General features: G+C 39.3%; 2 protein-coding genes and 1 non-coding gene across 6 annotated transcripts in view; all 3 read right to left on the reverse strand.

Moving 5' to 3' along the window:
• plcb4b (phospholipase C, beta 4b) overlaps positions 1-9,786 on the reverse strand; it is a 67,461-nt gene extending 57,675 nt beyond the window's left edge. Inside the window, exons 1-3 of one of the 3 annotated variants that reach the window (XM_028040281.1) lie at positions 8,667-9,786; positions 7,066-7,337; positions 1,585-1,630 (exon numbers count right to left, since the gene is read on the reverse strand). The gene's annotated coding sequence lies outside the window, so the exon portion shown is untranslated. Of the gene's footprint in view, positions 1-1,584; positions 1,631-6,718; positions 7,035-7,065; positions 7,338-8,666 lie in introns of those variants that run through there. The other 2 variants (XM_028040279.1, XM_028040280.1) reach the window with 2 other exon arrangements.
• On the reverse strand, positions 5,444-5,515 carry trnad-auc (transfer RNA aspartic acid (anticodon AUC)). Its single transcript has one exon. It is a non-coding gene; the product is annotated as a tRNA-Asp (tRNA).
• Positions 9,787-10,538: 752 nt separating the features above from the next.
• plcb1l (phospholipase C beta 1-like) overlaps positions 10,539-24,299 on the reverse strand; it is a 196,483-nt gene continuing 182,722 nt past the window's right edge. For both annotated transcript variants that reach the window (XM_028040278.1, XM_028040277.1), the window contains exon 33: positions 10,539-13,768. In XM_028040278.1, coding sequence (XP_027896079.1) covers positions 13,544-13,768 — 225 coding nt within the window. In that variant the 3' untranslated portion in view covers positions 10,539-13,543. The remainder of the gene's footprint in view (positions 13,769-24,299) is intronic.

Below are 24,299 nucleotides of genomic sequence, written 5' to 3' on the forward strand. Positions count from 1 at the left end.
TTTCTCCTACAAAATTAAAGGAGCAAACATCATGAAGAGGAAGGAATACAACAAACAGGTCAGAGATTAAGTTGTGGGGATGTTTTAAGCAGGTTTAAGGTACAAATAAATATTATTCCAAATACGAAAGACATTATGGAGCACTGGCTAGTTCAGCATCTGTATGCAGCCCTACCAAGATATAAATGTCTACCAAGCTAATGGGCCAAGTGAGGACATATTTAGTCAGAGAAACAGCCAACATGCCTTTGGTAACTCTGGGGGAGCTGCAGGACCAATTGATCGGTGCATCCCTAAAATCAACAGAGAAACATGGAGCAGCAATATGCTACAGGGATGCTATTCTTTGGATAGTTTACTTGATCAGAACATCAATAGAAGTAACCCTGGGAGAAAATCTTTTTGAGGCAGAAAGCACTTACATAAATGCTCAAAAACCTTGTAAACGTTTGCACAATTTTCCCAAATGATTTACTACTTTGGCATTATTTAAGCACAACATGCCTCAAACATGTTTTAAATATTTATCAACTCAAGTAATTTACCCTTTCTACGTAAGAAGTATGTCACAATATGAAACTCTTCTGCTTGCAAAGACGTCTAGGTTATAAGATTATACCTTCAGCAAAAACACTTACAATCAGAATGTCTAAGATGATCTGTTCAATACACAAGCAAAAAAAAGTAAATAAAAATGGTATACATTATAATTGTATTCATTTTATTTATTCACCTACCCTTAGGACAGAGTTTCACCTCCATAAATGCCCATAGCAATGCACCGTGTGCTCAGGGAGAAAATATTGGCCTAATTTATCAAAATTAGGCCAATATCTCCAGAGGAGATCCTTTTTTATATATATGAATATAAGATTTTTTTTTAAATAACCAAACACTGATGCAATATTTCCCTCATTCATCACCTCATTGTAGTAAAAAGGCCACTTTCCACGAACTCAGCACAATCTGCTTAAAATAAATAAATACTCGAAGCATGTAACAATTAATCAGAAATAGCATTCATGCAACACACCATTAATGTAGATTACATCATTAATTCCAAACGCATTACAGAGCGCAATCACATCTCAACTTCAGCGCACTGAGCTTGGCACGTGGGAGTTTACAGAGGCATACAGCAGCAACAGCTCTCATGCAACCTACTTATCAGTGCGTAATGTCTGGCAGTGGATCAGCAAATGCTGCACATCACTCTCACATGAATGAGACAGAGAAAAATGAGCTTTGTTGCTTTCATCATTCAGTACAAATGTAATAAACAGTGTGTTGTCTCCAGCATGTTTAATGTTGAAGAGCAAAAATCACAATAATTAGTTAATGGGGCCTCTGGAAAAGAGTGAGTAAGATCAGATGGAAAGTAGATCATTTTAGGATGAAGATCTATGTTACATCTGTATTATGCATATGTTTTAATCAGATGATGACTGATGCAGACTGGGTTCTATGGTAAGCCATAATAGAAGAAATTAATGTTGCAGAAGTGGAAAGGAGCCCGTTAGTCAATTGTTACCAGATGGCTTGAAGCCCTAACCACGGCTGAGGGGAAATAAAACAAGTTCTCACCAGTTCAGCATTAATATCCTTCAGCGGAAGAGGTTCATGTCTCAGCCTGCAAGAAACAAAAAAAAGGGACACACTGTAAGATTCGGAGGGAGTTTCACAAATCGCATTAACCTAAATCTGGTCAAGCTTACGACCGCACTATGCAATGATAGATAGATGATGCATCCTGGTATTATCCCTTGCCAAAGAAAACACAAAGGGCAGACCTGACAGACTCAAAGTCTGTAATTCAACGTGTTTTTAACTCCAGCACTGAGTATGTCAGTCGGCGTGCCAGGCTGCTCGTCTGCCGGCCTTTTCCTCCAGCCGGCTGTCGGAGCTTGTACAGTCCCAGATCCTTTGGCAAGATGTTAACACATCCATAAGAACGACTGGCAAATTTTTCAAGCTTCTGCTGAGGAGAAACTACGCTGATGATGCGCTATGCTGGATTTGTGCCAGTGTGCAGCATGCCAAGATTTTCACACTTATTGTGGACTGGAACCAATGTTTATACTGATACATGGGCATACTTTTACAACATGATGAAAACAGAATCACAATTTACAGCTCTTACTGTAAAAGAAATGTCATATTTCCTGGCAAAGACCCAGTTTTCAAGCATAATCCATACATTTCCAATAGGTTATTCTGGACCCATAGACTTGGCCCGCGCCATCTGATATTAAATCAGATTTGATGTGTTTGGGATCGCAGTCATCTTTGGAACACCCAAGTTGATCCACGTTTCAACCATCTAGCCAATTTAAATATATGCTAAAAAAAAAAAAAACACAAACAAAAAAAAAACTTCCACTTTTTTAAAGCAGAAAATACTGGCAGCAAAACAAATCATAGCATGATGCCACCATGTCAGCAGTAATCTTAGGTGCAAAAACCACATAGCTTGATTCCTCCACACAGTTTCTGCGATTGCTGCCAAACATCTTTTGTCTTATGTGGCGTATCCATGTTCATAGCTACAAATTGTATCTATTAATGTCTTGAAAATTCACGCTTTAATGTCCTGGCTGATTTGGTAGTTTTCTTTGTAGCTCACAGACTTTCAACAGGGTTGAAGCTAAACTGTATGGAAGATCATTCCCCAAGATTCAGTTTAGCTGTCTGAGCCCATAAAAAAAGCCTGCTTCTATGCGTTTTTATAATCTTTTGAACTTCTTGGTTTTAAGTTTCAACCATAAGGATGGAAAGGAAAGTTGATTAAGAAGTTCAAGCACAACCTCTGAGGCTCAAATATGAAAATTCAAGTGTAAATGTCTGACATATCCTTTCACTCATTGTGGCATTTAGCAAACAGAAATAAGTTTGGTGATGACCTAAAACAAGAGCAGTTTGGCTTCCTTTATCTTCAGATAGTGAGAAAAAAATATGAATTTTTATTCAGTGTATGTATTCTTTTGTTTTCAACAATATCTGAGATTTCATATTATAAATTTCACTCGGATGGTTAACCAAAACACCAACCTAACACTCAACTTTTGCATTATCTTTAAAGCCATATCTAATATTTCATTCATGTGTATGGCAAGATTCTGACCATAGCTATAATTTAGTTAAAATGTATTTTATTTATTATTAGTTTATTTCTACATATATTCTCATATGCATACTTAGACATTCACAAAATGCAAATTGGGAAGGCTAGATAAAACTGCATAGGATAAATATTCAAATTAACCAATAGGAGTTGTGAAAGGTGAGCCTGTTTTGACTGAGCGCTCCAACTCATAAACGAAGGAGTGCAATATAAAAACAAGGAGAGGAAATGAGCAATAGAGCATCTCCTGTAAAGTAAACTGCCATGAAGTGGAATTCAATTTAAGTACCATCAGTAGAAAAACGTCCTGGCGAGCAAATCAATAAAATGTTGGCAAGCTCACCATACAGTAACCACAGAAAAACATTATTTCTCATCTTTTACAGAGCGTATCCCTTAAAGCCATGTTATGGTACAAACTCTAAAATATCTTTCAATATTTCTCAGCTGTCTTTTCATCAGTAAACCCTGCCTCTAAGTTGTACTGTTTAGCATGTAGGCGACTCAAACAATAAGTATTGCTAATATGATTGGCTCAGTGGAGACGGAAACAACCAAACTGCAATAATTGTTCAATCTGTACTGCTGTAAATTTGGTTAGATCGCATCACCGCCTACTTTGTTGCACTCCAATTTGATATACTGTATCTCTACCTTGATGTGCTGGAGTTATTACTTTCTCTTTACTGTACAGATGCAAGATGCATATCTGTAATCACATCAGTCAGATGGAAATTGACAAAAAAAAAACAAACAAAAAAAAAAACCCACAACATTTAAACTAACCAAAAGCTGTCTGCTTTGCAGAAAAAATTGAAATAACCAAATCTAGAGAAGGTCTAAAGTAAGCAAGACTTTCAGCAGATAACAGGAAGGCCGACTGGAGTAAAGCAAAGTTGAGGTTTCATCCTTTTGAGTTGTAAACCTCAGTCTTTGCAGCCAGCTGGAAATCTCAGAATTAAAGTAAAAATCAACATTCTCCAAGGGAGAAATAAAGTTAGCTGTCCTAATAATTCTACTTGCTAATATAAGATGCTAAAGGCCAGTTTAAAGGGTCAACGTTGTTACCATTTTAGCATTGTTTCACAACGTTCAGATCCTGTTTTTCCTCTGACTGCTCCCTCTCTCTTTCTCTCTCTCTCACACACACATTGTAATGTCAACTCTGCTTATGATATAAATAATTAATCAGCGCCCACATCAAGTGAAGCAAAGTAGTATATTCAAATCCAAAACACATGGAACATGATGTTCAGTAAATCCAAAACACTCTCAAAGGCATTATATACGTTGAGAAGAAAAAACAATTATAATTCTATCTGCTCTGAACAATAAAAGAATATAACAAAAACACATGAATGCCCTCAGCTAGCTTTTAAGCTCCTTAGTCCACCTCTATTCATCAAAATGCCTCCCAGTCTGGCTTTAAGCCACAGGTAAGGGATTGGTATTGTGTGTGAGAGCGTAATGTTTGCCTCTGTAATCACCGGCGAAACGTTCATGTGGCAAAGTCAATATCTCTGAGAACAATTTGTTTTCCTTCACATAATCATGCCAGACTTCCACAGGTAGAGGAGGACGCACACGCTTTTGGAGGCTGGCAAGTGGGAGACCGTTTTCAATTTTACAAATAATGGCTACTGACACGCTCTGCGCCACTTGATTAAAAGCCTGTTGCCGAAAACGACATTTACGACGCTCTGTAGTGCACCTGTGAGCTGCAGTTTACGAGCGGGGAATCGGGTCCCTCTGCAAATATGGCTTATGGCTCGTAATATATAGGTGGACACAGCAAATTGGACACAACATGTGGAGACGTCCTTTAGGTGTCCTCTGCAATCGTTCATCAGTTAATTTTAGGAGCTGCCAAGCCGGGTCAAAATGACGCAGTGTGCTCTATTTGCAGAGCAAATAGACAAATGGAGTTACCCGCTACGCATTTCTGGACAAATAGGACTGTACCTTCAGCATGGGTGTGATGGAGCTTGTATGGAGAGAAGAACTCCGTTTTCTCATTAACTGAAAATTAAAACAGTGGTGGTTCTGGCATCAATAAATAAATTAATCTTCCCTGAACTACAAATGCTCCAAATAATAATATGAAACCAACTGAAGACAAATCCTAATCATTTAATTAATGCAGAGAGAGTAAAGATAAAAGTTAGGGGCATGTGGTCTGACGTATACATGGAAAGAATCAGACCTGCATCTGAACCAGAAAAGAGAAAATGAAATTTGCAGCACATTTTTCTCTTGTATTTATCAGGTAAACCCCGTTGAGATCTAGATCTCATTTTCAAGAGGGACCTGAAACAAACTTCACTCCCCGTCGGGGAATCGAACCCCGGTCTCCCACGTGATAGGCGGGGATACTCACCACTGTACTAACGAGGAGTACGTTTGTGTCTTGTATGTTTGTATACAAAAAAATAAGAATCAGGTGGACAGACCTTAAAAAGGTCAGTATAGGCCAAGGCCAAGAAAAAATTATTTCTAGTCATCTCTATTGTGTGTGTATAATTAAAGTGAGTAAAGTCATCTTGTTCCGTCATCCTCCCTCAAGATGATAGAGGATGTGGCGGACAATAGTTTTAGTTTTTTTCAGCTATATGGAGTATAGAATGCAGCGCTGCCTCTACACCACCTGTTCCTGTGTACTGACTGTAAGATAGCAAAAGCAGAAAAAAAAAGGTTCCTACATTTTTGTCTCACTTACAAAAAAGAATGTATTAATTTGGAAATATTTACCTTTGCCAAATCCACGTAAAGTCATGATTTGAAAACTAAAGGAGTGACACTAATCAGTTTTAATATGGTAAGTGTTTTGAAATGACATCTGGCTAAAAGCTCCACGTAACTGCAGTGATTAATGTTGTAGTACTTTTAGAGATTTAGGAATAAGTGTTTTTCTGTTTCAAATGAAAACAGATGCAGTTTTGTTTAAAGTTTACATGTGAATGAGTGTTTCACGGATTACCACATAAGCCAATTGCTGCATCCCAAAGATTTGACATTAGAACATGTTATCGGGAGACTGACGTGAAAATAAGCCGAAAATACAGCACAAATTCACAACAACCTTTAAACCCTTGAGGAAAACCGGAACATGTGTAACCTGTTAACTTGTTGTTAATCGACCTTATAATTTCACACCAATAGCTTGCTGATTAAACTCAAGCTGAAAATAGCCACGAACATGAGTTTAAACTAAAAGGAACCTCTTCCTTGCAGCAGCAGCAGCAGCATGCATGCAGCCTGGGATGGATGCACAGCAGCTGCACAGTCCTGACTCATTAAGCAGTCTTAGGGCAATTTCTGCAGGTCATATCATTATTTAATCATATTTCTAACGGCTCGACTGACAGTAAACACTAAGAGGAAGTAAAGTATGAGCTTTATATGTGTGTACACGTAAGAAGTAACCCGGGCTCTGTGTGTCCATTAGTTGTCCCTGCCTCAGTGCGCTGTGCTTGTCGTCCCTCTGCTCTGTCCCGCTACAGCTAGCATCTCCGGCTAGCCTCCCAGGCGCTGGAAACATCAATAAACCCCTGCATTTCATTCCCATTTCAAACCGCAGCGGCTCTCTGTCGCATTTACCTGGAGAAGGGACCAAATTCCGCTGAGCATAACCAGAGCAAACTCGACATGTCCCAGCTAAATGTCCGTTTTATTCAATGCGTCTGGCTAGCTAGCTGTGCGACGCTACGGTCTCCAGCGTTGTGTGTGACAGGAGTTGGACGGACAGAGGATGAGCGGCGTCTGAATGAGGAGACCAGGGTTTGGAGGGAGCCTCGCTCAGCCAGTGGGATGGAGTTCAAATGAAGGATACATCATTCGCCTCGTATTTAAATGCAACAGCTTAACGAAGCAGACGACAACCATAACTCTGAGTGTTATACGAACAGCCTCGAAATGCATTCCGGAAAGCCTCATTTGTTCCTTACGTGATTTCGGCGGTGGACACTGGCTTTTAATCCGTCGGCGGACAGAGATGTTGCGTGGCAGAGTCCTGCTGGGGATTTCTCCCTCTCTCTGTGCCTGTCTGCCAGTGTGTCCTCCAGCTGCTGCGCTATCCCGTCTCTCCAGCCTGCCGGAGCGTCCCGGTGCTCTCGCAGCACTCGCCCTCCAGTGGAGAACACTTTGATCAGGGGAGCCTCTTCTGACAGGCAGCGCGCTGCACCCACAGCCGACACCGAAAGACTGAATGAGTGCGTCTCTGTTTGACAGAAGAGTGACTCATCCAGCAGAACCACATCCAGCTCCTCCCACTGTTTCTAACCCAACAGCTGACTACTGTAGCCTCCATGCGCTGATAAAAGACAAACAGTGCCTCCCTCTCCTCCCATCGTAAAGTCAGTAACACGCTACTTTGTGAAGCCACTTGTGTGGCTGAATGCATATAAATCTACGAACTGTTCTTTTCAGCAAATAACCTAATTACTTTATTCCAGTTATACAAAATTAGATGGAGGGCGGTGACATCTTCATTCCCCTCTACACAGAAACACCCCAAACTCATTCAGGGAAAACTGAAGGTGTTTCTAGCTCTTTTATGTTCCTAGCCATAAAGGATGTATCATATTGTCATGTTTTGCTATCAGTGCTACAGGTGGAGTCATGAAATAGGACTATATCCAATTGTTTAACATCACCCTGATGGTTCAGTGCGTTATTTCACTGCAACTTGCTGATAGAGATTTATCCAAATCCTATATTTTGGATGAATATTTGGAATATTGATTGTGCATGCAAATATTCTTCTTCCATCTTTATGGTTTTCATTTATTATCTACGGACCATCTCGCCCAATGCCCCGTGTCAACGTGAGAACATGTTTACCTGTAGAGGAGGTATAAATGAAAAGCAATTCAGAGACAAAGTTTTCGGAATTTGAATTTTCTCTCATTTGTAGGTTAGAGAAAATTCAGAAGAAATTCAAACTTGTGGTTCCACAGTCTTACTCTCAGAAAATTAAACTCAGTTGTATGTTGCTGTCAGTCTACCGTAAAAAAGAGAGCTGAGTTGATCAAATAATCTACAAGGTTAATAACCTTCAGGGACAAGATGACTGTATGTAAACTTTTGACCCAATCTGTCACTACTGTAACAGAATCTCTGTCTAAATGTAAATCTCCAAGTTGTGAATCTCACTGCTGTTTTCTTTTAGAGCTTCACAAACCACTTGCTTAAATACTAAACCTGAAAGGTATTAACTAATTTGTTACTGTTTAAAATCTAAAGGAAATTGACCAAAAAATGTATGTTAAGCTGTAAATATACTAATGAAGTCTGTATATTAAATAATATTGTCCCATGTTATTTAATAGTCCTGTATTGTCAGAAATAATGTGAGTATTATGGTTTGAGTTTTATCCAACTCAGATTAGGGATTTTGCGTTGGCATTCTTGGCTTTAAGATTAAGGCTAGATTAAATTGACATGTGGGTGGTTTGGGCAAAGATTGCATTTAGGGACCAAAGACTGGCCCACTCACATTTCTGTGTCTCCCTCTGTGTGGAAGCGTGTGCGTGTTTGCTTAATGTACCTGCCCAGTAGCACTCTGCAGTCCTCTCCTCTTCTGCTGCCCTGGTGTTGCCTCATTAAAGCTCGGTTACAGGACACCTCCTCCTCTTCATCCCCGCAACAGATGGACAGACATGGGGCGATAATATTCCACGGAGTTCCGTGGAGGGGCGTCACTGTTTATATAACTCGGTGAATCTTATTAAAAAGCCGCTCTCCTTCCGTTTCTGAACTCGAGGTTAATTAGCTCACTTCCTAGTTGCCGGCGTGCACAGAGGTCTCTGACTGGACACAGCGGTTGCCACGGGCGACTGGGCTCGCCCTTATCTCCTGTTGCCTGTTGGGATTCGAGTGAGGAGCTGCGACTGAGAAGGAGATAGTGTTTATGAAGTCTGAGAAACGGCAGCAGCATGCGGTGATAGACACAGCTGAGGACTCGCCCTGCTCACGAGCATGAAGGACATGAGCTGCAGGTGCAGACACACCTACTGGGAGACTTCTCCCACCTAAAGAAGAAGATGACGTGTTTCACTCTACCCTGGTATTCGTGTAAAGATAGCAGATTTGCATAAATAAGTGTTTAAGAAGGTCCCCAAAAAAGAAATGTACTGCTTCTCAGTTTTTCATAGCTCTGGCACTTAGTCATCCTCTGGTTATATGAAAGACATTGTTACCTTGGAGTTATTAGAAAAGTAGGTTGTGAAGACTGTCCCCTGCTCCTCACTGACCTTGAATGTGACACATAGGTATCATAGACATGGAAACACTACACACAGAGTCTATTTGCCTCAGACTGGGTACTGCCAAACTCTCCATAACTGGGTTGCTTACTGCTTCATGAATGCCCTGCTTTCTTTAAATGTGGCCCAACTATTTCATCATTTCCAACACATACTTCAATGTGTTGGAGACATGTTCCAAACAGAAATACCTCATCTTTGCCGTGCTGCAAAGACTGAGGGAGTACATTTTATGCCCAACAATATTTTAAAGGGAAAGTTTTGGATTTTTGAGTGTTATAAGGTTGTAAGCAGTAGTATCTTTCCTGTGGTAGATACCGGCATCTTTGTTTTGTATAAACACACATTAGTTTTACATCATAGTGAACAATGGAAATGCTGTTTTAGAACATTTACAACTTTACCAGGGTTGCATTGGATATATACACAGAATTTGTTGGTCATTTACACAGTAAAAGTAGTTATGAGATCATGCAAAACCACTGATCATCCTGAGTGAAATTTGGCTCCTCATCAGAGAATAAAACAATAAAACAATTTCCAGTCAAATATATAACAAACGTATTTGGTTAAAAAACTATCTTTTTTTTTTTTTTTGCATTTTACACCACTTTACTTTTAGTTACTCTGAACAGTAAATACATTATGTTCTGGATACTTGTTTCAGACAGGAAAATAATTGCTGCTGCAATATCTCCAGCCTCCATTTCCTGTGTCAATAAACCTTGATGTCTGTGTAAATAAAAAGCCAATCCAAAAGCGATGATTGTTTCAAAGTTTAGAAAACAGCATTCTCTTAAACTGTTATATTTTAGGTGTTGGAGTTGTTTTAGGATGGTACAACTCTGCCTAGCTCTGCACCATCTAATCTGGATTTATCCTAAATAAAGATGCCAAGAGAGTTCTCTACTGCAGATAAGATTAACTGCTTCTAATTTTTTTTAACAGAACCTCACTTCAAAAACGCCGATCTGTCCCTTTAAAGCACACAAATTGGAAACTCTAGAACTGTTTCTCATTTGAAATCAGGATGTAAATTTATGTATGCAACTGAAGGACAAATTGCATACATAAAACACACAGCTTTAACATAAAAAGGAAATCACAATACGGAATTGACACACTCAAAAAGACACAGCTCCATTCCAGCAAAGTACGATAAAAGCCACATTTATTTTAATTACAAGCAACTTCCCTTTACACTATATATTTTTTTCTCAATTCCATGTTTATCCTGAAAGTCATATACATTTACATTTTCTGAGTGCATACATTTAAGTTAATAAGGGCCCTGTCAAATAAAGTGGTTCAAGGCATAAAAGAAAAATGTCTCTCCTTTCTTTAGAGACACTGGTCAAATACTGCTCATCACAAGCATCATCAGTAGTGGTACTTTACTAAAAAGTGCACACGGTCTATTCAACACAGCTTCATATGGTATATTAAAATGTCAATTTAAATAGTGATGCATGTCATACATTCAACATCAAACATGACAACCCCATTCGAAGGCACAGGACTCTCACACCAATCATCTTTTAAAAACTGAATTAAATGTTCGATATTTCCTCACTATCAGTTCATTTTATTTTCAGCTGGAAAAAAATCATTTAATATCACATGACACACTTGAGAGCTGAATGGCACTGGGCAGATGGGAAGTCAAAAAATACTTCCCCATGTGTACTGAATGTGCACACTTTACATGTGAAATAGAAGGAAGCTGAGCCTTACAGAACAGGTTCAGGAGTTTTTTTTTAAGTGAGGTTCTGGCAAATATTTGTGATCTATTCTTATTTTAACTGCATTTGGCAATTCTTTTTTACTTCATTTCCATCTTCATTAGTATAGGTCCATATTACAAGCTCTCAAAGGCTGAAGCTAATGTCTGACTCAACAGGAGCAAAAAGCAAAACAAAACAAACAAAAACCTGTAGATTTTGTACCATCTTAAAATAACTCCAATCTCAAAACTGTGTCTTTTTCCTTAAAGATTACAATAAGTTGATACGAAAAAAAATAATCTGGAAAAAAATGTTTTCAAGTCGTTATGAAGTGATCAACTGGTGGGCATGAACTGAGGCATGGTTGATACAGGATGTCTCGCGGCAGATGGCTCCAAATTTAGTAGAAGCTGACAAATATTTCCAAGACAAATGGAAATAGGAGGTAGTGCGACACCAGTGATCTTCTTGTGTGAAACACATCAAGAATAGGATGCGTAATGTGTTTCAAATCAGATAGCCACCAAACAGAAAAGGTTGTGTAAAAATCACAAAACATTTTTTTACTAAAGCCACAAAAATATATTTTCCAGTTTCTCTGACTAGAAACAACTTAAATATTCAGTTCTTGATCTGTGTTTCACACAGGATGATTACCGGCGCACAGTAACCTAACTCTACCTGTTTGCCATGCAATTAGTCGCTGGCAGCTGTCTACAAACTCTTCTATTGCAAACCTTATGACAGTTTAGAGGTTCAGAAAATAGCAATTGCACAAACTGCTACAAGTTTTTGAGATTAGAGTTATCTTAAGACCGTAAAAGTCTGCTTTGTTGCAAGTCACTCTCTAAAGTGCTTCAGTCATTTCAGTCATTTCATAGAATTTGGTGGAAATCAGGGAGAGTCATGCTCATGTGATCCGCATGGTTTTGCTTGGAGTTCCCAGGCCAGTAATGTAGCATCTTTACATAATTAGCAAAATGTTCTGATGTTATTGGATTTAAAAACTGTCACACATTATCGCCAAGTTACTATGTTGCTTGCTGCATTGAATTTAAAATGGCCAAATTTAATTTGTTATTGGCAGGCATTATGTTACTGACTGTTATTACATTATCGATCGCTACATTGTGTGTTGGAACAAAATGAAGCCATTTCCCTGCTGTTTCCTTATTCCCAGATAAAACCCCTCAAACTGGGTGAAGATTAAGAACGGAGGCAAAGGGAGGGGGGTTGGCATGTCCTCTGTAGTCTGAGGCATCCGCTCTGAGTTTTGAGTAAATACAGACACAGCACCAAATTATAGGAAGACCACTTGCTTAGGCTAAAACTGGATCTTCTTGTGATAATTTTTCCTTGGTTTAACAACTTTAACTGAATGGGGGAAATGTAAAGAAAACAATAAGCAATCTGTTGAAACTGCAGCCATTGGATCTTAGACACAGTCCCATTTCCACAGTGTTAATAAAGCCACAGCTATTTTGCAAGTTCAATCAAAACGTACCAGAAAAAAAGTTGATTTACATAAATAAACATCTGTGCTACACCACTATTGTAACATTTACAGTTGTTCAAATGCATGCACACACTGTACAACATCCTATCCCTTCTCATCCTGGTGCGACAGAGTTGGCAGTAAATGATGTAAAACTTATTAAAAACTGGCCAAAACATAAAAAGAATAAGAAATGACTGCATCGTATTGAGCAGAAGTTTACATCACACAAACAATAGCTAAAATGCTGAGTAAAAAACAACAACATAAAAAAACATAAATCTTAGCAGCAACACAAAGGCTTAGTTCTGTGAGAAAAAACAGCATACCAGAATGTCACCAGTGCTTCTGGGTTAAAGTAGAGTTATGTAGTTTTAAAGAGTTATGTAGTTTTATACAGAGAGGCGTCAGTGCAAACATGAAAGGATGAAATTCAACCTTCTAAAGATAGAAACTTTAAAGGCTACGTAAAGTTGTTTTTTTTTGTTGTTTTTTTTACAGTGCAAGTTGACTCAACTGAAAATCCACCATAAGACAAAGCAGATCTTGGCACACCAAACCTCTCTGACTGTCACAGCATCATGATAACATAAATGACAACAAAAAGGGAACTACTCTGTCTGTGCAATAGTTCAAGTAAGTTATTTCCTGCAAATAATTAGTGTCCAGTAACACGTCCTGTGGCCGTACCGAAAGAGAGAACAACATACAGGGTTAACATACAAATACACAAAAAGAGATATTTACATGAAACAGTTTTCTAGACAGGACTTCACGGTAAGCTGAGAGGACCTCTCTACTCACCCATTCAGGCTTAGTTTTGATCTAATCCTCCCATTGGTTACAAGTTGGACCAAAGCTGGGGCAGTCTCATCTTAAGTCTGTGGTCATAACGTCAACGACCAAACAATGTCCCGGTATGAAGCAAGACGTCAGATCCCTAAAGGGCGGTGTCGAAAGCGTGTTCTGACGAGCCCTCCTCCATGTCGTCCTCAGACTGTGACGCCTTGTGGTTGAGCCGCTCCGTTGTTGAGGAGGAAATGAGGTTTCCAGGGAGGCTGTCGTCGCAAAGCTTGGTCTTACTGCTGTCCTGAACAAACTCCTGGATCTCTACAGGCAGTCTGCGAAACTTGTCCTGGTACTCCTGGTCCAGATCACTCTGCAGCTGCAGAAGAAGAAAATGTACATCAGGTAAGAATTTGTACAGGGGCATAAAAATTTATTTCGTCAGAGGACAGCATATCTGTGGCTTTACTGTTTGATGAGACAATCAAACCCTTTTTCATCTGCCTGAAGTTATTGCCAACATCACAGCTACAGAACTTTGCTAAAGTATTCATACTCCTTAATCTTTTCCTAATGCGACCACAGACTTTTAGGGATTCTGTAGGGATTTTATCCAAACAGAGCAGCACAGCACAGTGGTTAAACGTACGTTCAACTCATGACTGGAAGTCGTAAGCCACCATCCTTCTCGAAAAGACAATCTAATGATGCTGACCTGTGTTACCGATGCACCAATCTGCTACACACTCCTTCCTCTCTCTGAGTAATAGAAAGAAGATGTTTTCTCCGAGGCATAGACGCCCCAAATGATTACAGATGACAGGATTGTATTCATTTCATTGTGAGCCAATAATTGCCGTAATGCTGATTTCTGTTTAACTACCCAGCAAGCTCCCAGGGGAGAGCAGTAATTAAAAGAAAAAAAGAAGAAGCTTCTAACGTGAATGGTGTCAGCGTCTCCCAGTTCACACCAGCAATCTGAGGAATCAAAAATACCTGTATGTCCTCAGAGGAGTTTTACTGAACCCTTGGACTAAACTCTGCCTCTAAACAGAGTTTAGTTCCTGCATGAAAGAAAAACCTGCTTCAAAAACAATCTCAAAGATTCAGACATAAACATAAAACTCTGACAGAGAAACAATTATCACATATAATCACAAAATGCTTGGTGAAATGCTTTTTCACATTTTAAGATTCCCTGTCAGAAGACAAACCTGAGTCTATACCACAAGTTCTCAATCGTGGTGTCCAGGATCCATAAATCTGCATGTTTCAGGTGCTTCCCTGCCACCACACACCCGAATTAAATAAATGAATGATCAACAGGTATCAGTACCATGATATTTTTTCTTAACTTTTTCTAAAAATAAGTGAGGGACTGCCAACAACAAAAAAAAATCCTTTTTATTCAATATACTGGTGTGTAGGTGGCGTAAAGTTCACCCCAACACACCAAATTAGATTTAATAGGAATTTTTGATTCATTTCCTTTAATGACTCAGTGTGCTAAAGCAAGATGGGTATTTTAAAAGTCAAATAATGACAGCAGAAACTGGCTCTCTGCTCTCAACTGTCTCACAAGCCATCTGACCTCATCGACCCTCGCCGCAGGTGATGGGCTCACGTACTTTTGCAGCCATGTGCAAAGCTGCAAGGGTGACAGCCAGTTTTTCTAATTCTGAGGCCAATGTTCTTTTGTTCTGGGTTTAGATCAAGTGTAAAATTGGGGTCCTGTCTGATAATATGGGTGATGCTCCCCATCCATATTAGCTTAAATATATGGCTTGTAATTCTCACATAAGAGCTGATTGGACGTTAAAACAGGATACTTGATTTATTGGTCTGCCTGCTTTTATACTTTCACTTTTAGTCTTTAGTCATGGATTGTGACACACAGAATAAGATCCCAGATACAAGCGGGCTCGCTATATTCTACAGTGAGGCTCAGATCACAGGAAAAGCTCCATAATCTGAGGTGCTTCTCCTGATACTTAGAAGTTTTATGGCATGCCCCATTAGGAGTTTAGTTCATGTACAGTCAAACAAGAACATTCACTAAAAATCAAGGGAGAATAGTGTGAGGATGTTTCTCTGGTTTTTGAGCACCTTAGTTTGAGTACAAATTATTTTCCCTCAGCACACCAGAACATACTGTATTATGACATTTTGGACAGGGATTGCTTCTTATTGTCCCAACATAACTGGGCAGAAGTGCATAAGATTGGATGAATGAGTTTGATGTGGGCTTGACCTCGAAAACTGCCAGGCAGGCCTTCTCATCCAACACTAGTGGGGCAACAAAGCATAAATACTGCTGTGCACTGCCTGTTGAAAATTCTATTAAAATCAAATGGTAATTAGTAGTTATGGCTAAATTTCCCATTTTGCTGGCAGAGAGTCAAACTTTAGTGAAATTTCCTCACCTTTCATAAAAAAGGGATGCAAAAGGGAACAACATTCCTTAAAGCTCTACTGGGCATTTTCACATTATTCCTTCTGTTTGATACACTAATCTGTCTGAGAAAAAAAGAAAAACACTGATGAATCATTAATACAACATTTTTAAGCATTTGCAGTAAAATGTAATCAGGCAGATGATTCAAACATCTACAATACGTGATGCAGATTGGCTTTGAATTGAGGCAGCTCTTGACTGGTGTCTCCCTGATATTTTGGAGTGCCTGCTCAAACTCCCACCAAACACCGCATTTCAAGGTCACCTTCTCCATTTCCTCCTCCTTCCACACTTCTTTAACTCTCTCTTTCTGTCTTTGTCACTCTCTCTGTGGGTCTCACGGACCGGACATACATCATGTCAAAACCAGATGGGCTAATCGCGCATTGCAGAGACACACGGCTTCCCCGCTCTGCAATGTGTGTGACCTACTTGAGCATGGGACTGCGTGCACGCACACAACCTGGAGCCTTTTACCTTTTTTCTGATGAGGCACAAACAGCTTCTGATTAAAAGCTGTCACCTTCCTCCCAGCTGATTCCACCCTGCCTTATTAGAAGGTGACAGAAAGGAGAGGCTGGAGAAGTCTGGGAAAATCTCTTAAAAAGCCAGTGCTCGTCTTCTGTGTGTAATCAACAACTTGGGAGGAGGTGGGGTGGGGGAACTGAGAGTATTCTGTTGGAGTTCGGGTGCTGAGTGATGAAGACAGCACTTTTCTTTTTCCAAAGCAACAGCTTGAGTTAAAAATAGTTTCACTGAATGACACGAAGACGGCTGGAGCAGGAAACAAGCAACAAGAGCAGCAATATTTAGAGTGTTCTCATGATATGCCTAAGCTTTCTAACTGACGTCTTCTCAGTTTGGTGCTAGTATAGCTAAGGAAAAAGACAAAGTGAAACATATGAAACAAAATCTTTGATATTTTTTTTTAAAGATTTGGCTTTTTTAAAACTGGAAACAATTTACAACATCAGAAATTGTTGTTTTAAGTAACAACAATTACTTAAAGTATTGAAAATATACAAAACATGGTGGCTAGCAAAAGCTTTCATACTGCTTAACTTTGTCCACCACCTTTTTCATTTTAATAATTTTTTTGTGAGTCACCAACACCAAAAATTGGCAGGGAGAAAGCCCTAAGAAATCCCATTTTCAGTTTGCCAGAAGCCACTCATGTGGAACATGTGGAAGAAATAAGACGATTTTAAACACAGCAAACAGAGCAGGAGTCATAACAGCAGTTGTTTCCATTTAAAGCACGCTGAATTGTTTATCATCAGAATTTAAAAGGCTGAAAGTGCTTTAAAATGTTTTAAAATGTTTGTTTCTTTAATGTGTTGTTCATCTTCTGCTGTTTTTTTAAATCTATTTTATGTGTTAGTAGTTCTAAAGGTTTCACTGTGTAAAGGTTCAATCAGGAACAAGAGCTCCAAAAATGTAGGCCAATGTAGAGAACAATAAATGAAATCAGGAGACGTTGGTGGCAGAAAACTGATGCCACCAACATGAAACCTGCTGGATGACATGTCATGATGTTATGATGGTTTTTTTTCCAGCATGGAGAGGGAAGCTGGTCAAAGGTGATGGGAAGATGGAAGGTGCTAAACACAGGCCAAACTGTGGAAAACAAAAGTTAGAGGCAGCAAATGACTTGGGGTTTGTCAAAATAACCTGAGGTCAAGCCATTACTTTCATGCTGAAGATTCTAGTTCAGCAGTAAAACTGTAATGTTTGAAGGCGTAGGGACTGCATGTTGGTATTTGAGCAGGGATAAAACATAAAACAATGCTGCATGTAAAAGAAACCGGTGTCGCATATGCAGGCTCTCTAGTGAAGGACTAATTTGCAGAATCAGCCTCTGATTAGGCTTTTATAAGTTAACCTTTAAATACAAAGAACTAACAGCAGTATAAGAGTTCAATGAGGTTGTGCTCATCTGTTTTGTCGTATTTTCTTTATCTTATTGTCTTATTTACAACTTCATAATCAAGAAGAAGTCATAGTCAAAGGGAAAATTGTAATGATGGGAAGTGTAAATTGTATGCAGTAAAAGAAAGATGATTTTTGTATTTGTATAATTGTGGGGAATTAATCATTACAGATATCAAAAATGAATAATGATGAACAATGGTTGTAATAAGTGGGAAACAAGGGTATTCTTGAAGTAAGTCTGTGATTTAAATGATTATTCAATTAGAAATGCTTAAAATGTATTAATCAGTAAGATAGGGACAGGATGTGACTCTTATGGTCAAAAAGAAGTAGCTAACAACTGAGTCAGAGGAGAATGAGGGAGTGAATCGGAAGGTAACGACAGGTTGTGTTAAGTTATATGCAGTTCATGCGGAAGACGTCCAGATGATGTCAGGAATAATGTGCCTAAGAGCAACAGGAAGGCAACAGCGAGATCTTGCAATGATGTGCAGAACAGTACTAGTGTGATGCAAAGGTGGGCAAAAAGGCAGAAGGTTGCAAAATCACAAAAGAAGAAGCTAACAACCATTGATCTAAAAGCAGAAACAAGGTTCCAGTAAAATGGGCGCATGCTTTAAGGTCAAAATTATTTGTGAAGGGGTTAAAGATTGCAAACAGCAAACATTTATGTACGCAACAAACCCCAACATGCTCAAAAGGTATCGAATCGAGATGAAGTAGCATTTACATAGCTTTCAGAGAAGAAAGAACCTCGGCCAGACTGGAGTTGTGAAGTCTTGAGAGGGGAACCTGTGGGCCCACGGGTTGAGGCTTCTGAATTTGGACTGCTGCTCACACTGGGATGACTCTTTTGTTGGTTCTAGGAACTTTTCGGTTTCCTCCAGAGGACAATTTGAAGGATTTTTTTTGTTGTTGGATTGCTGGACCTACAACCAGCAGTTGTGGGACGCCTGATTTCCACGCATTTTCCATCCAATGTTTAGATGGGTAATCAAAGGACGGGACGAATCCCTGTCTCTGCCTCGGATTAAATTTAATACATCAAAAGTTAAGCCAAATTAGGAAAAAATACTTAAAGTAAGTCTGGGCTCTTTAAATGGAGAGCTGGTTTGGACTGTGCAGTGAGGTAAGCTCACAGACAACAAAAGGCTGTGATGGGGATTCAGTTTGCTCCAACACATAAAGTCTGTTTATATTGAAATATGACATGATGTGAAAATCCTCAAAGTGTATAACACTCATATAATAGCTTTAAATATACGGTAATAAAATATAATAATTTTAGAATATTTAGGAGTGATATAAAGCAAGCTTTAAAAGGTTATTAATACTTAATAAAGAAACCCTAATCACATGGATTTAAAGAGGAAAAAAGTCTCGGTTTACCCCTGACGAGTGAGTTTAAAAAAAGGAACAGATCACATTTTTATGAACAGCAGGGAATTAAACGAGCAAATGGCAAATAAATACCAGAAGCCCCCCTTAACTCCCTTATTATCTCCAGTTTATCCAAACCCCAACTCACAGACGTCATGTCAGTGATGTTTGCAATATTTGTCTGAAACCTTGGTGAGCTATTACAAGGACAATGCATTTATTCTCTGCATGTGCATAGAGTATTTTGACCACTATGGAATCCTCACCCTTGAGGATCCATATATGATCGAGATGCTATGGTTTGCTGAAGAAAGGGCAGAGTGAAAGGTTTACTCGAAACAACTATCATAGAAAAATAACCAGCAATAATATTATGTTTGAGTGCACTGAAAAATCTCACGAGACTGGTAATCATTTGCAAAAGGACTAAACAAATATCATTTGAACAATAACTAAACTATACCCTTTGGCGGGAACAATAAGGATTTAACTGGCCACCAAGTTGCCCCAATATCTCATTACTAGTAGCTTTTTAGAAATGAGGTCATCATCAAAGCTTTTCCCAGGAACAGAAATTTTGACCAAACTTTTCTGATTTGCTGTAGCGGCGCCTTCAGGTCAGTTTCCATCTGGACGCCGACCAGCAGCTGCAATTATTCAGCCCGCTGTTTGAATCTGTATCTCATCTCTGGAGACTTGTCATCTGTCAACAAACTGCGTCCACGCCCTCACAAACACACATCTGTGAACACGCGCATACACATTTCTAGTTTTCTTAAAATACAACGCTCAGTGGCCTTTTTCACCAGCTGTCCTCATTCTGAGAAGCTATCGAGGGAAGCAGGGAAGGCCTCCGAAGAGCCAAATTAATTCTTTGCTTTGAGCAGCGACATGTCGCCTGCTGTAGCACCAGTAAAACAATAAAATAAAATGTTATAGTTAACCTGTGTTAACTATGCTTTGTCAAAGGCAAATCAGCTCACATTCACACTTAAAGGTCTTTAGAGACATAAATTAAAAATGTTTAGGCTGAGAATTGTCCTATGTGATGTATAAAGGTGGGAGCTCTCTGACCTCGAGATGGATTAAGAAACCTAAACAGAGTCCAATTAAGCTGAACACATGTCCAAGAGAACAGACGTGGTCACAACCTTGTCAACGTTAGAGGCTTTTTAAAGAAAAAAAAAAAAAAGACACTTTGGAGCGGTTGCAATTAGGAGATGTATGAGAGACCAGCACAGGCAGAGAGCACCATCTTTCAATTTATATCTTCCCCCTGTAGTGGTGATAACGCTGAGGTAACAATAAAAACAAGTTTGATTCTCCTTTTTAAACTCCTGTCTCTTGCCTTGTGTGGGCGTGTGTATGCGAGACACTGACCTTTCCTGACACTTTTCAGATATTTTATCTGCAGCTCTGCAGGTGTTTTTCTTAGGTCCTGCTCTTCAGGTCCAAGAATGTCAAAAACACGCTGCCACGTAAGTGCAATAATGAGTGTTTCCCCTAAAAGGTTTCCTTCCAAAGGGAGGCTTAGCTATAAAAATCTGCTCCTCGGTATTTCAATGTTTTTACTTCAGATGCTGTTTTAAAGGGATGACTTTTATATCTTACTTATTCAACTTGCTTATTCTTAAAATTTTAAATATATTTTAACATCTTGCATGCCTAAAATCCTAAATAATATTATATTAAATCTCCTAACACCCAGTTGATGATACATTTATTTACAACTTCAGTACTCACGCTGCTCTTGATTACGAGGTTTATGCAGGTGGATTTTTAAATAATTTCTCCTCCCTGACGATGTCCAGGTCTTTGAGATATCCCAGCCATCCATCTGATTTTTAATTCCTTGCTAAGAGTCTGGCAGAGATTCAAGCTTAAGTTCAAAATTCTTTCTGTTAGTCGTTTTGCCGCATGTTTCTTATCGTTTGATTATAGTAAGTCCAGTGCTGCAAAGTGTCTCCTTTAGACAGCTCATCCAGAACCATAATATATTCCTTTTTTCCTCATCACAGCAATAACTCGGGTGCCTGGATTAATGGCTGACAAAAAACACAAAACTATAAGTTGAAGGTCGCAAGCTGAACACAGGTTTAACTGCAATTTCTTTCCATCCTTAAACTTTCATCTTATTGAACCATCGACAAAAAATTTCCTCATTGTACATGAAAGGCTTTACTGAATCTACTGCTCTGCTTTGCCACATCCATAGGATCCAATAATGTGGAATGTCTGCTGCAGTGTCTGCCGTCAGTGGCCTTGATGATGTACCTCAAAGCTTAAACGGCTGGGAGTTCATGGGATTTTTTAAATTTTTCATTGAGAATAATTATATATTTGTCTTTTCAGCAGGAAGAGAAGATGCTGACACAGTGTCTTTCAAAAGACCTCATCTGCCCTAAACCTTTTCACAATTTGACAAACTTCAGTGTATTTCAAAGGAATTATATGTGACAGACCAAAACAAAATAGGACCTTATGAAGTAGATGAAATATTATGATTCTCAAGATGTTTTATAAACCAAAAATGTAAAAGTATGGCATTCATATTTAGGCCACCTGAGTTCAACTTTGTAAGCCACCTTTCGCAGCTGCGGATCTTTTAGAGTATGACCTCAACAGCATGTAGAGAATATGAGTTTTCCCCATTATTTGTAAAACAGACTATGCTCAGTCAGACTGGATGGAAGATTTCTGAGTCCATCACTAAGCAAGTCTACAGATTCTTACTTGAATGTTCCTCTGAACATTTACTGGACCATTTTAACACATGAATAGGCCGTGATCTGAACCATTCTATTGCATGTATGGCTGGAGGTTAAGGGTCTTTGACCCTTCAGCCCAGTCTCGAGTCTTTTGCAGCTTCTAGCAGGTTTCTTTCTGGATTGCTCTGCATTTGGTTCCATCAAACCAAATGCAAACTATTTTCCCTGTCCCTGCTAAAGAAGAGCATCCCAACAGCATGATGCTGCCACCACTGTGTTTCAGGGCCGGAGTGTGCTCTGCTTGATTTTTCAAGAACTAAATGGTTGCACTGGAATTTATTTAGGCCTATCAGAGTGAATGAGGTTGACATTTCATTTGTAAAAAAAAATAAAAATAAAAAAATCACTACTGCAAATTATGTATTATCTTCTGTCCACTTTATAATGTAATATAGTACCAGTTTGTGTTGGTCCCTCACATAAAACAAAATTAAAGAACTTGTACAACAAAGTTTCTGGTTGTATTGTGATGAAATGTGAAACAGTTTCAGGTAGATTGGTATTTTTTGCAGACACTGTGTAGAAGAGAACGGAAGAAGTAAAAAATATGAAAAAAACTAAGTATTGCTAAAATTAATGTATAACACTCATTTTTTCTTATAGCTTTTAAATCAGAAATAATAGATTTATTATATGATGGTTTATCAATTGCAGTATTTCACAGTATTTGTTGTGTTTAAATTTAAGAAAAAGCCTGAGCTGTCTTGTTTGACTGGCAAGTCAAAATATCTATCACCACTTTTTGTGTTTTTGCTGCTTCAAGTCCATCTGCCATCCATTTTCTTCCTATTTACCACTTCATCCTCACAGGCGAGGATTGTAAGTGCTCTTACCTCTTCATCACCATCTCTCTGCTGGTGCATTGTGAGGAAAAATCATCTCTACGAGCTGATGGCAGAATTCTCAGAACCAAACTGTGTTTTGGGGGACGGATTTCAGCAGGAGTTCAGCGGCGACTGTTTCTTAGATGGAGCACAACCCAGGAGAGTGTCATTAGCACATGTGGGCATACATAATGAACACTCATGCACGGATCTAAAATAGCAGCTAGCATAATAGAGCAGAAGAGTAACCAAGCGTGCAAAACGCACGCGCGCTCGCACATGTACAATGGATTTTACCTCGCCGCCTCTGGTTTGTACTCTGTGTTCCCTGTGGCTAGTTAATGTGCATGTGTGTGCGCGTGCACACGAGTGCATTATTGATGCAATTGCACACTGGGGAGCGCTGATCCAGATCAAAGTCTGTGACGAGGGAACACGGTGGCTACCTCTACAGCATCCAGTGAAAGAGATGCGGGGAGAAGGTCATGTACCTGCTCAGTGGGGATTCCACTTGAGACCCCCCCACATTTGCTCCAACCTGTTTGAGCTCCTTCTGTTCCTCCTCGTACTTGAGGTTTTCTCTACTACCAGTAGCCATCCCGAAATTGCGTCACAAGGACTCAGCTCCAAATTAACAGATTGCAGAGAATCATGAAGGAGAGAGGAGAATGTGAGAGGTGGTGGTGGGGGCTTGGGGGAGATCTGAGTTTCCATGACGACAGCACAGGACTCCTGCTTGACGAATGAGGCAGTGTATGCGCACCTATGTGGATGTTGATTTGAGGCTTTCTCAGCAGGGAGACACCATTTTTGCCTTTTTACTGTTACAACAAAAACACAGGTGAAGCCCCTGCAATGCCTTGTGCATTCAGACAACACACACAGCAGGATGTGAGACCCAGTGCCTTGTCACTGCTACATTTTACACCTTTTTCAAATCATATAAAGATATGAAAGGAAACTATTTACAAATAACTTCCTCTAGGAAATTCACAGGGTTTTTTTTTTTTTTTTAAGATTCTAGCATGTATTTTTCAGTAAAGATCCATTTTTAGATTGGATTTCCACCCCGTCTGAAAAACGGACTTCATCTGATTATTAGGTAATTCAACTTTTAAAATTTGGTCTGAAACAAGGCTTAAGGAGAACAACACACCCTGACATATGGTCTTCAGGTACAGCTTGCATCATCATGCTGTGCTCTGTTGATTCCCATGGGGTGTTTTGATTGGCTTATTAACAGGACCTGAGAGCACATCCTGTGAGTGACAACCAGCCGTGTCATCTCTCTTTCTATCCAGTTCGGCTTATCAAGAGAGTCTTAAAAGTAGAGGTTGTGGATAGTGATGAGCTTTCTCAAGATCAACAGTGCTTTGCAAAAGTATTCCTACCTATTAAACTGTAACATATTGTCTTTTGGGGGTGATTTTCTACCAGAAAGTGAAACGGTTGTCTATTACTTTTTGAAAGATAGCTCTACCTCAGTCGGATTGAATGGAGATTGTTGGTAGACATCAATTTGTGTTTTGTCACAGAATCTTAACTGTATTT

This window comes from Xiphophorus couchianus, chromosome 15 (assembly GCF_001444195.1).
Source record: "Xiphophorus couchianus chromosome 15, X_couchianus-1.0, whole genome shotgun sequence".
Taxonomy (NCBI): domain Eukaryota; kingdom Metazoa; phylum Chordata; class Actinopteri; order Cyprinodontiformes; family Poeciliidae; genus Xiphophorus; species Xiphophorus couchianus.